This window comes from Salvia miltiorrhiza, chromosome 5 (assembly GCF_028751815.1).
Source record: "Salvia miltiorrhiza cultivar Shanhuang (shh) chromosome 5, IMPLAD_Smil_shh, whole genome shotgun sequence".
Lineage (NCBI taxonomy): Eukaryota > Viridiplantae > Streptophyta > Magnoliopsida > Lamiales > Lamiaceae > Salvia > Salvia miltiorrhiza.
The window spans coordinates 48,366,087-48,379,231 of NC_080391.1; the positions used below are offsets into that span (position 1 = coordinate 48,366,087).

Here is a 13,145-nt window from a genome sequence, read left to right on the forward strand (position 1 = left end):
ATTGCTTCCACATATACGGTTCGTCCCAAATATATTCTCTGCTGTCTTCGGCCAATTTCTTCTTTTGGGCATAAGTGTATCCAGGGGGTACATATCCAGAACATAGGTAATTGCTCAAATCTGCGTACCATGGATCTTCCCTCCTTCCTTTGGTATAGAACAGTTGCTCATCCGGGAACATCTCCTTGATTGGTTCCCCTTCTTCCTTCCTTACGATCCTGCTTAGATGATCGGCCACTTGGTTTTGTGCTCCAGCTTTGTCCTTTATTTCCACGTCGAATTCTTGTAGAAGTAGGACCCATCGGATCAGCCTGGGCTTAGACTCCTTTTTGGCCAGAAGGTACTTCAGGGCTGCATGATCGGTGTAGACTGTGGTCTTTCCTCCAAGCAAGTAAGACCTGAATTTTTCAAAGGCGAACACCACTGCCAACATCTCCTTCTCAGTCGTGGAATAATTGATTTGGGCTCCATTCAATGTCTTCGAGGCATAATAGATGACATGACTTTCCTTACCCCGCTTTTGCCCAAGAACTGCCCCTATGGCATATCCACTGGCGTCGCACATTACCTCAAAGGGCATACCCCAGTCAGGAGGTTGTATTATGGGTGCTGAGATCAGATTGTTCTTCAAGATCTGGAAAGCCTCCTTGCAATCCTCATCAAAATTCCACTCCACTTCGTTTTGTAGCAACCTTGTCATAGGTTGGGCAATTTTTGCAAAGTCCTTCACGAACCTTCTGTAGAATCCAGCATGCCCAAGGAATCCTCGTAACTGCTTGATGTTCGTTGGATAAGGTAGCTTGGCTATGATTTCAATTTTCGCTTTGTCCACCTCTATTCCTCTGCCTGATATCACATATCCGAGCACAATCCCTTCTTTGACCATAAAGTGGCACTTCTCATAGTTCAAAACCAAACTCTTGTCAACGCACCTTTTTAGCACCTTCTCCAGATTAGCTAGGCATGAGTCAAAGGTTTGCCCATACACCGTGAAATCATCCATGAAGACTTCGATGCAATTCTCAAGGAGATCCGAGAATATGCTCATCATGCATCTTTGGAATGTGCCCGGGGCGTTGCATAGCCCAAATGGCACCCTCCGGTAGGCAAACGTCCTAAAAGGGCAAGTGAATGTCGTTTTGCCCTGGTCCTCCTCCGCGACCCAAATCTGCATATAGCCCGAGTATCCATCTAGAAAGCAAAAATATTGATTCCCCACAAGTCTTTCCAGCATCTCATCGATGAAAGGCAAAGGGAAGTGATCCTTCCGTGTCATCTGGTTGAGCTTGCGGTAATCAATACACACCCTCCAGCCAGTTTGCAACCTTGTAGCAATCAATTCCCGGAATTCATTCTCCACCACTTGTATGCCCAACTTCTTGGGCACAACGTGCACTGGGCTTACCCACCTACTATCGGATACTGGGTATATTATGCCCAAATCCAACAGTTTGAGTATCTCCTTCATCACAACTTCCTTCATGGCTGGATTTAGCTTTCTCTGGGGGTCCCGGACTGGGATTGCATCTTCCTCTAGTAATATGCGGTGCATGCATACAGTAGGGCTTATGCCCTTAATGTCGGCTAGGGTCCATCCAATTGCTTCCTTGTACTTCCCCAAAGTCATCTTGACTTTGTTCTCGTCTTCGAGTGTCAACTCTGAATTGATGATTACGGGCAAAGTGTCATCCTCGCCCAAGAAGATATACTTGAGGTGTTTGGGCAAAGACTTCAGCTCGAGCTTGGGTGCCTTTTGGATTGATGGAACAAGTCGGTCTTCTTTCTTCAGGGTGGGGATTTTCAGTGCCTCAGTGTGGTTAACCTCTTCGCTCCACGCATTAAGTATCTTCACCGCCTCTTGCAAATGCGCCTCTTGCAAGTCCTCCTCGGTTATGCCATTCTGGATTATAGTGTCATATGACTCCTTGAATGCTGTTCTGGGCAAAACCTCCTCAACAACCTTCTCGATCATGTCGACACTTTTCACCATCTCTGTATCGGCTGGATGTTTCATGGCATTGTATATGTCGAAGGTCACCGTTTCCTCTTCAAACTGACATGTTAGCTTGCCCGTATCACAATCAATGCGAGTCCTGGCAGTCTTTAGAAACGGTCTGCCCAAAAGCATTACCGGATCTCGTGCTTTTGACTTCCCCATGTTGAGAATGTAAAAATCCGCTGGAAAGATGAGTTCCTCCACTTTGACCAAAACGTCTTCCAATATCCCCTCTGGGTAGACATTTGATCGATCTGCCAGTTGGATCACCACTCGGGTAGGCTTCAGCGATCCTATCTCCAGGTCCTGGTACATGGATAAGGGCATAACATTGATGGATGCCCCTAAGTCGAGCATTGCCTTTTCCACCTTCATGGTTCCTATTACACATGGAATGTAGAACATACCAGGATCTCCACATTTTATGGGCATATCTCGTTGTAAGACTGCAGACACGGATTCGCCCACTTAAAATTTTGCATCATCCGTGTATTTGACCTTCCGAGTGCAGAGTTCTTTGAGAAATTTTGCACATCTGGGCATAGAGCGTAGCGCGACCAAAAGGGGTATATTGACCTCTACCTTCTTGAAGATTTTAACCAGTTCGGTTAATTCTTTATTCTCTTGTTCCTTGGCCATTCTGTCTGGGAAGGGGAGTCTGGGCTCAGTCTGGCTTGATTTCTCTTTACCCTTCCCTGTCGCTTTTCGCTTTGTCTCTTTCTCTTGGGCGAATTCTTCCTCATCTGCTGATCCCATTCCGACTTGCTCGTTGATCTCTAGCTTTTCTTTGTTTTTCTCCTTATCAACCTCGGGCAACTCCTTTCCTCCTCTGAGTGTCATGGCATTCACCTTCTTCACCTCTACTTGGGATGGGAGTGTCCCTTGTTTGCTTTCAAGTCTGGCGACTGCTTGGGCAAGATGTGATAGTTGGGAGTTCACATTCTGCATTCCTCCTCTTGTCTCCATTATGAACTTTTCGGTCTCTTGCTGGAACTTCACTTGTTGTTGGGCCATTTGATGCACGAGCTCTGATAGGGAGGATCCTCTTGCCTGTTGAGGTTGTTGCGAGTATTGTGGTGGGTTACTCGTCTGCCCTTGGTTTGGCCCCAAAAAATTGTTGTTGCCGTACCTAAGGTTCTCATGTTGCCTCCATCCTTGATTGTTGTACTGCTGCCTGTAGGGCTCAAAAGGTTTCTGGTTCTGCCCTCCGTTGTTTCCTCCTGGCTGTTGCCCAATAGCATTAAGCTCTTCATCTTCGAAAAGTTGTGGACATTCATCGGTTGCATGTGAATTTGTCATGCAAAGCTGGCATGCCTTCACAGGCTTACGAATGTTGGGAATCCCTTGATTGGATGTTCCTTGGTTCGTCATAAATTTCTCGAACATGTTACAAAGCTTGTCCAACTTTTTGTCTTGGGCAGAAGAAGCCGGCACCGGAGTAGTTCTGACTATCATCCCTTCCTCATCTCTTGATTCCTCTGCCATATCGGCTATGAGCTTGAAAGCCTCCGCTGCGGATTTGTTTAGGATCGATCCTCCACATGCAGCGTGTAACCATTGCCTATCTTGCCTTCGGAGTCCTCCCACGAAATACCGAATAAGATCATGATCCCGTATTTGGTGTTGTGGGCATTTGGCCAACATCTGTTTGAACCTTCCCCAGTATTCATAGAGGATTTCTCCCGTCCCCATTTTGATGTTACTTATTCGAGTCCTCAAATTCTGGATTCGGGCGGCTGGGAAGTATCGCTCTAAAAACTTGCTCTGCAGCTCTTGCCAGGTCCGAATGCTTCCTTCGGGCAAATCGTACAACCACTCCCTCGCTCCTTCTAATAGAGAGAACGGAAAAGTGAGGAGTCGGATGTACTCGCAAAGGGCTTGACTTGCGGTGCGCACTGTTCCACACGCCATCTCAAAGTCTTGTAAATGCCTTTGAGGGTCTTCCCCGAGCATATCACTGTACTTGGGCAAAATTTGGATTAGTGTATGCTTCAACTCCCAATTTCCAGTGATCTCGGGTAACACTATTGCTGACGGCCTGGGATTCAGGTTGCTTGGGAACATCATGTCTCGAAGGGTCCTGTTGTTGTTGTTGTTGTCATTCTGTCCTTCCGGATTTTCTGCCATCTCTCTCTCTGCTTCTAACTGTCTCTCTCTTTCTTGTGCCTCTTGTTCTGCCCTGCGTCTGTTAGCGTTGTTCAGTCGGACAAGTCGCTCAATCTCCTCGTTGAACAAAAGGTATTCATTCCCTGCACTCCTGGTACGACGCATACACAAACGTGAAGGCAAACCTCACACAAAAATTACAAAAGAAATTACTAGCGCTCTCAGCTCCCCGGCAACAGCGCCAATTTGACGATGCTGTCGTTTGAGCTTTGTGCAAATAAATAATCATGTGCCCACAACTAGACTAGCTAGTGGTAAGTCCAGAGTCGAATCCACAGGGAACTGAGCAGTAACTTCTCCTGCAAGGGTGTCACTAAAAGGATTTTGTTTTCTGTAGTGTTCTGACCAAAACGTGGTTATATATGGGCAGAACGGGTATCCAACCTAAACTGAAATAACAAAGGAGATAAATCAAATAACAAAATAAGTCTGACTTGGGTTTGAATCACTAAACACGAATTAACACTCGATCATTGATGCAAAGATTAATCACTATATTGGCATACCAGTGGTTATAGGCATAAGAATTGTTGTGCCCCTATTGTCACTCGTCACGCACACAACAAACCTCTTGCCCAATCTATCCTTTTAGTTTATGATCCCTTAGAAGGGTCAGCTAATGGAAATCAACTACCCCGGGCAACATCCACGCTCTCTGCGATGGCCTATCGCTAGTTGTGCTTTGCACAGAATGCTTTAAGAATTAGATAGACCCACTTGACTCTTACGCCAATATTTCACAGCAGTCACGGCTCCAACATCAGTTGTACTATTTTGGAGGTCGATGGCAACTCGCCTTATGCCCAAATTATTACTTGTGGTCAGAACTTCCTAGTTAACTAGTGATCAATTAATTAACCAAGTTTTTACAACCTTTTTGGAATCAAACCTAGTGTATCGGGAATATACTCATATAGTTGTTATGCTCAAATTAGACCTCTCGAGTTTATTCATTCATGCTTAGATCATCTTTCCCAAATCAGAATATAAACTTAGCCAACCATAACGTAAATAACACAAGCAAAAGATGTAAAGGAAAACATAACTGGAATTGAAATTACTTAAATGAAAATCAAAGTACCTACGGCCGAAAGTGTCGTGCAAATCATAAACAGAAAAGTACGAGATTATGCCCATAGCCTGGGCTAGCTTCAACTCTCAAACAATGCACAACATAACGGAATTTTAGCACCCTTGGCTTGTGAAGCTCGTCGGGTATTTATAGGAGTCATTAGGGTACGAAGGCCCAGCCCATTAGGTGTGGCCGGATCCATGCAAGCATGGAGATGCTTATCCCTTTTTAGACCTAATCTTCATGAAGATATGTTTCCTTTTGGATAAGGCGTTGGTTTGGCCTTATCGGTCTCTTTTGGATAGCTGCCGCTTTCCGCCTTTCTCAGACTCCTACTTGCAATCCTTCTTCGTCCGTCTGTTGTGCCTCTATCTTCTCTTGCCTCCCTTCCTTCTCTTGCCTGCCAGCTCTCGTGCGGTACTTATGGGCATAAGGGATGGTTTTGCCTCCAAAAATCCCTTTTCTTCCGGCACATACCTCTTTCACGAGAGGTGACAACACTTTCGACCCCTGGAGTGCTCGGAGGATTCTTCTGCTCGGCTGATTCCGCTGCTCGGATGATTCCTTTGGCAAAGCCAACTTCGCTGCTCTGGCACTTTGAATCCGCTGGCAGCTTGATTTCTCTAGCAAAGCCGACTTCGCTGCTCTGGCACTTTGAATCCGCTGGCAGCTTGATTTCTCTGGCCCTTTGAATCCTCTGGCAGCTTGATTTATCTGGCGAAGCCGACTTCGCTGCTCTGGCATTTTGAATCCGCTGGCAACTTGATTTCTCTGGCCCTTTGAATCCTCTGGCACTCTGCTTCTCTGGCATTTTGGCCTCTTTCACATAAGCTGGCCCTGCCATTGAATTACGCCCTCCTAGGCGACCAAACGACACAAACACAAGGAAAAAGACTCGATCTAGACTTAAAACAAACACAAAAACAGAGCACAAACCTGGGCTCATCAGTTACCGGTTAGGAAAATTGTCCTTAATCGATCCCGGTTAACTGGTAAACCGGGTTATAACCGAACCGATCGGTTTACCAGCCCTAATTAAGCTTGAAACCTAGTTGATAAAGTATTTTATCAACACCTAATCTAATCCACAAATTTTACCTAGTGTTTGATAGTGAGAGGCGAAAAAAAAAGTTGAATTGCTTGAGAGTCGAAGAAAATTGCTGTAGTATTGAGAGAGAGCGTGTCTACAAGATACGGGTGCATGGGTATTTATAGATTACATGCTAGGGGTAAAATAGTAACTTCATCTCTAAAAACATGCTCCCCGCGTGGTTGAGGGCATAGTAGTAAATTTGCCCATAGGCGGGCGATTCCTCTACTCTGGCACGTGGGCAGATCATCCTTCTATTTTCTAGTGACTCCTCTGGCGAGGGTCATTCCTCTATTGAGATCCGTTCCTTTGACTCTAGTGATTCCCTTGTCCGCGCTCATTTCTCTGCTCTGCATATATTACTCCTCATCAGCTACTCCCCCCTCTGGTCTGACTAGTTCGCTCTGGAGTGGGATAACTAGTCAGAGTGTTCACCCGCGTTGCTGACGTCATTCGCATTAAATGCCCGCCCTTTTGCAGTGTACTTTTCCGCGTCTCGAGGTTACCTTTCTGACCTTCGCATCTTTTCGTTTCTCCGCAGAAATCCTTGACCGTCGATTATCTCTCTAGTGCCACGTGTCGTTCATCCCGCTACTTGGTAGTTGCCCGCGTAGGTTATACTTAGGCGGTTCAAATTTTTACTTTTCATCTTCTTCATTTTTCTCCCCAAACCCTTTCGACTGCTCTCCCGATTTTCGGTGATCCTCCATCTTCAACTCCGGCGTGTGCCTCGCGACCCTTCCTCTCCAGTCCTTTCCGCCGATTTTAAAGAACATTTACCTAGGTAAATCACGTATCTCCCTCCCCTGGTAATTTTATTGGTGTAGATAAATCTTCTTAAGTTTGTTGGTGCTTTGATTGAGCGTGGAAATCCCTAAAAAAAAAAATTCGTCCATGGCTTCCACTTCCGGCGCTCATCCTGCTTTCTCCCCTTCCCCCTCTCCCTCTCCTCAGGCTTCTCCGCATTCTTCACCCCCTCCCCGGAATCCTTCAGACCCTCCGACTCCTTTCGGCCTTCCTCATCCCCAGAATCCACCGGTTCTTCCAACGCCCCCCACTCTTCCCAATCCCCCAAATTCCCCAGCCTCTTCCGAACTTCCCCCTACTTTCCCTAAGATGCCCAAGCCCATTCCTGCGTCCTGATTGGGTATCGCGGATTTGTATAAAATATTCGATAAGTGCAGACGTCCTGAAGGCCTGAGGTTTGAGCCCCAATCCAAATCCCTAAAGCCTTTCCGTAAAATGAACATGAACAAGGTGGCCATTTGGCGAGCCCAGATAGACGCCGGTTTAAGGCTTCCCCCTCCTTCACTCCTAGTGGAAGTTTGTAACCATTTCCGCATTCCCTTCTACCAAGTAACTCCCTCCGCCATTCGGAGGTTATATTGTTTTCATATTTTGTGCAAAGCCCACGGTGTCGAAGACACCAAGAAATTATTTGTTCAAACCCAATCCCTAAAAATGCAGGGCAGCCCTTTGTACAGTTTTTGTGCCCACAAGAAGTACCCTGCCACCTTCCTCAACTCTTTAAATTCTCATGACAAGGGTTTCCTGCCCTACTACTGCTATGTAATAACTGCCACTGGCACCGGGCGCCAGTATGGTGCCCAGGAGCTAGAATGGCATGATTTTCGTACTCAATATCAACCAGCCTCCTAAGGAACCCCCTCTGACTATGATCTGGGGGTATTGGCTAACCTCAATGCCCTCAATCACCGAGAGCCATTCCCCTGCAAAGAATTTACTGAAAATAACTCGGCTTTGGAAGCCAACGACCTGTTTCCCCTGTACCCACGCACAACTAAAATCATGTGTTAGTAGATGTATAAATTATCATTACCTTTGTTCTAGCGATATAACTTCGTTTATTTGTAGGGATGTTGTGGAGACAGAAGTTCCGCACCACGCTGCTGGCCAACCGCCCCACTGGCAGCGGGGGGCAGGGCTCTGGAGATACCAGCTTTAGGACCGACACCGCAGAGCAGCCTGCAGATTCTGGGGTGGACACCTCCCGAACGGCGTCGGACACTGCTGGGGTGATTACCCCTACTCAGCGCTTCCCCCCGGGTAAGGGGAAGGATATGGAGGTTCTGGGTTTGTTCAGCCCAGATAGTCAGAGGGTTGGCGGCTCAGGCTCCGACTCTGGCCAGGCGGAGGGGGGCTCCGCCACTTTTGCGGGTATCATCCTCGTAGTGGACATCTCTGAGGATACCGCCGCTCCCGAAGAAGTCCAAGATATTCCTACTCCTGTATTCACCAGGAAAAGGAAGGGCGCCCTGATATCCCTTGCTGAGAAGAAGCGAATGGAGAGTCTGAAAAAGGGTTGCAAGCTGGTGGACCCGGAGGCTGAACCAGCAGGTGAAGCGGAGACCACCTCCATGGATGCTGAAGGGAGCAAAGCTCTAGCCCTGACTGCGGGGGCCTCGGAGGCCTCTGGCTCCAAACCAGTCTCGTCCATGAAGGGGCGAGAATTTGTCCGCAAATTGCTTACCCAGATCCATCCCAAGGATCGGGAGGCAACAAGTAAGATGAAGCGGGCGACACTGGCTAGCAACCTCGGCCAACTGTGGATTCAGGTACCTTAAATTATTTACCTTGCCTTAGTGATTTTGTTATTAACCTTTTGATTTCTCTGCTCTGACGTTTTCCCTCTGACTCCATCCAGTTGGAATCCTGAGTTGGTGAAGCGATCCAGTGCATCGACGATTATGATGCACTGGAGAAAGACCTGCAAACAGATAGGAAGGCGCAGGCGAAACGTGACGAGGAGGTCACAGGCATGGTGGAGCGCTATAGCCATGCCGAAGCGGAGGCCGCTGCTCTGCGGGCCCGGATTGATCAATTGGAGGTGGAGAAGGCCTCTCTAGCCTCTAAGCTGGACAGGGCCAAGAAGGAGGGATATGATAACCTCGTCCGGTTCCGGATGCGGTATCAAGAAGAGCACAGAGAATCCAGGCGCCGTTGGAGGGCAGCCTGCAAAGATGCTCTGGGCCGGGGTTATGTGCTGGGTACCCGGGACCATCGCCTGGAGTTCTTCATTTCTCTCCAGGGCCAGCAGTTCATGGATATAATGCTGGAGGGTACTCTGGCGGCCTTTCCGAGGACTCCCGATTACCTGGAGGTTCTCCCAGCTCTTCGCCCACGTGATAAAAGAGACTGCCTTGAAGACGGCGGAGATGCTAGGAACGCCAGAAGAGTGAGCTGCTGCTCTGGACATGGAGGCCTTGATGGATAACATCAAGGATGAGGATCTCAACCGGCTCTTCAGCATACCTGCTGATAACACTCATATTTCCATGGTTTTTAATATTGATATGATGTTAATTTTATAGGAAATTGAGTGTTGGATGATTGTTTTGTGCTTAATTTGCTTTATCTTGTGAAACATGATTCTTACTCGAACTTTGAAGGAATTTTCAGATTTATTGAGTTCGAATTTGGAACAATGTTCTGAAATAGAAGTTGTAGATCGTCTCGATACGAGTTTGTGAGCACAAACGGATCATAAATCGGAGTTCGGACGAGAAAGTTATGGCCGAAACAAAAACATCGCGCGCAACAGTCAAAATTCGGCGACCTAAACGGCAACCGCCGAAAATTGGCATTTTAAAGAAGAAATTCGGCGACCTAAACGGCGACCGCCGAGTTGGTCGCCGAAATCCCTGTTCAGATATTGGCCTGGTGGAGAAAAAACGGCGATCGCCGAATTTAAGCTGTTTTCAGGCCAAATCCGGCGACCTGTTCGGCGACCGCCGAACGGGTCGCCGTTTTTAGGCGTGTTTTCGTTTTTTCCGCGTTTTTACGATTTTTCAAGTTATTTTCGGTTTAGAACTTGGCTTTTCACCCTAAGACTATAAATAGGTCCTCTTTTGACCTATCTAGGGTTCCCAGCTTTAGTTTTTCAGTTCCCAACATTCATATTTCAGTTTTATAGCTTTAGAATATTTTAGCTTTCCAGTTTTCAAGGCTTGGATGAAGATTGAAGATTCAAGTCGCTACAATCGTTTTAATTCAATTTTTATACAATTTGTTTTTACAATTGCGTTCAATTTAATTATGTTTATGTTTGATTTTGCTATGTCTGGCTAATTTCCTTTAGCTGATTCTAGGGTTTGTAAATAGTTGATTGAATTTATGTGATTTATTTGTTAATACCTTTGTGCCTTCCAGTTTATGATTCATGATTCCTGGTGCTTAATTTCTTGTGAATTATTTGGCCAATAATTTACATGTCTAGTTGTTCAGTTTGAGTCTTGAATGCGATAATTGTTCAGCCGATTCAGGAATGCATGATATAGTGTTAGCCTTGAGTCTTGAATGCGATAGGTGAAGCTATAGGGAGCTATTCTTTGTGTACGCTTGGGAGTTAATTTATTCCTTGGAGTCTTGAATGTGAAGGGGGTAAATTAATCTACTTTCATAGGTGTTCGTTAGAGAAGCTTGTGAATAGATGTGTGATCTCTCATCATAACTGGATTAAATTGGTACATAGGATTAATAGATTTATAGCGTAGATTTAGTTAATGAATTTACTACCCTAGGATCAGTTGTTTTTAATATTTGAATTCGTCTACATACTTTTATTTATCGTTATTTGCGTTTTAGTTTAAGTAAATCAATCTCTACCTTCTGTTGCCTGTCTACTGTTAAAGTTTGTTTAGGAGATAGCTAGAGTTATTTCGATTTTCAGTCCCTGTGGATACGATACTCGACTTGCTATTTCTGTGCTACAATTACACTGTTTAGTTGCAGTTTTTGTTGCTAAGAAATTAGTGATCAACTTTTTGGCGCCGTTGCCGGGGACTGTTTTAGAAATTGCTTTAATATTTCCGATAGGACTTAGTAGTACTTCAGGCGTTTACTGTTTATTTTTATTTTTATTTTTCTAATTCTCATTTTTTTTTTCAGGCACTGCATACGATGGCTACTAATGAACAGATTCGTGCTCTACAGGAGCAGCTGCAACAGCTGTTAGACGCTCAAGCTGCTAAAGAGGCTCAGAAACAACCAGCCATTAATGAAGCGTTCATTCCGCAGCATGTGTATCAGGAGCCTCCACGAGTGAACGTTAACAACTTTGAGCTGAAAACGGGTTTGATCATGATGGTCCAACAGAGCCAATATGGTGGACAAGCGATCGAAGACCCTAATGCGCACCTGGCGCATTTCCTGGAGCTGTGTAGCACGGTGAAGATGAATGGTGTCCCCGATGACATTATCCGTCTTCGTCTTTTTCCCTTCTCACTGCGGGATAAGGCGAAGTCGTGGTATCATACGCTGCAGCTGGGAGAAAATATCGTGTGGGAGGATTTGGTACATGCATTCCTACGCAAGTTTCATCCGACTGGACTTACGTTGAAACTAAAGATGGACATCGTGCAGTTTCAACAGTACGATGGAGAAAAGCTAGCGGAGAGTTGGGAGAGGTATCAAGAGAAGTTGAGAAAGTGCCCAAGCCACGGATTTGATGAAGGCACGCTCATTATCATGTTCTACAATGCTTGTGGAGAGCGTACAAGAATGCATTTGGACACAGCTGCAGGAGGTTCTCTGCTTCAGAAAGGTAGTTCAGAGGCTTGGAACATCATAGAGAGTATGGCTGCTACAAGCTACCAATGGCCAGTAGAAAGAGTACAATTGAAGAGGGTGGCAGCTGCTTCCAGTTCTGATCCTATGGCAGCAATGGTTACTCAACAGGCAGCGATGGCTACACAGCTGGCAGAGCTGACTACAAAAATTGGTGCGTTGAATGTTGGACGTCATGAGCAAGCTGTGATAGACCCGTTAGGCATGGAAGATGTCAATTATGTGAATGGCAGAAATTATGGGAATTTCCAGCGAGGACAGCCAGGAATGCATGGCAGAGGTCAACAATTTCAGCAGGGTCAGCAGCAATTCCAGCCAGGAGCACGCCCGCATCCTAACCTTTCTTACGGCAATCCGAACAATGCTTTGCAGCCTCCACCTGAATTTTCTGTATCTAGCAGAGGAGTTATAAATGAGCCGAAGAAAGTATCACTGGAGGATATGATGCAGCAGATGTTAACAGAGATGTCTATCATGAAGACAACTGTTAATACAAGGATGACCAATTTGGAGTCTCAAGTGGGTCATATTGGAAATAATTTTTCAGCACTTTCCAAGCAAGTACAGATGTTGGAGACTCAAGTTGGTCAGATGGCCAACCAAGTAGCTGCGCAGCACACACCAGGAAAGTTTCCTAGCAACACTGAAATCAATCCTAAAAATCAGTGTAATGCGATTCTTCTAAGGAGCGGGACTCAATATCAAAATCATACAGAGCAGCGGAATCCAGAGCAGTGGGATCATCCAGAGCAGCGAGACGACAGGAATGGCAAGGGAAAAGGTGTCGAGATTGTTGAGGAGGATGATTTGGAGACGATTGTATGCGATACGCCGCCTACTTCTAAGGCGTCGAGTTCCTCTGCTGTTAAGAAGCCTATTCCTACTCCTATGTTTCCCAGGCCAGAGTACAAGCCTGTAGCACCCTTCCCGAATAGCCTAGCAAAGCCAAAGATGGATCAGAAGTTAGCCAAGTTCATGGAGATGTTTTCAAAGCTTCACATCAACATTCCTTTACTTGATGCTTTGAGAGATATGCCAGGCTATGCCAAGTTCCTCAAGGATGCAGTCTCCAACAAGAAGAAGTTGGGGAAATATGAGACGATTAATCTTTCCGAGGAATGCAGTGCAATGCTACAAAGGAAGCTACCATTGAAGCAAAAGGATCCTGGCAGCTTTACCATCGCTTGTATGATGGGAGGACAGAATTTCTCTCGTGCTCTTTGTGATTTAGGGGC

The 13,145-nt window shown here is 46.1% G+C and overlaps 1 protein-coding gene across 1 annotated transcript; it reads right to left on the reverse strand.

Moving 5' to 3' along the window:
- Positions 1-2,464: 2,464 nt before the first annotated feature.
- LOC131026057 (uncharacterized) lies at positions 2,465-4,267 on the reverse strand. Its single transcript, XM_057955834.1, has one exon. It carries the CDS (start codon positions 4,265-4,267, stop codon positions 2,465-2,467), a length of 1,803 nt encoding a protein of 600 aa, XP_057811817.1.
- Positions 4,268-13,145: the final 8,878 nt, after the last annotated feature.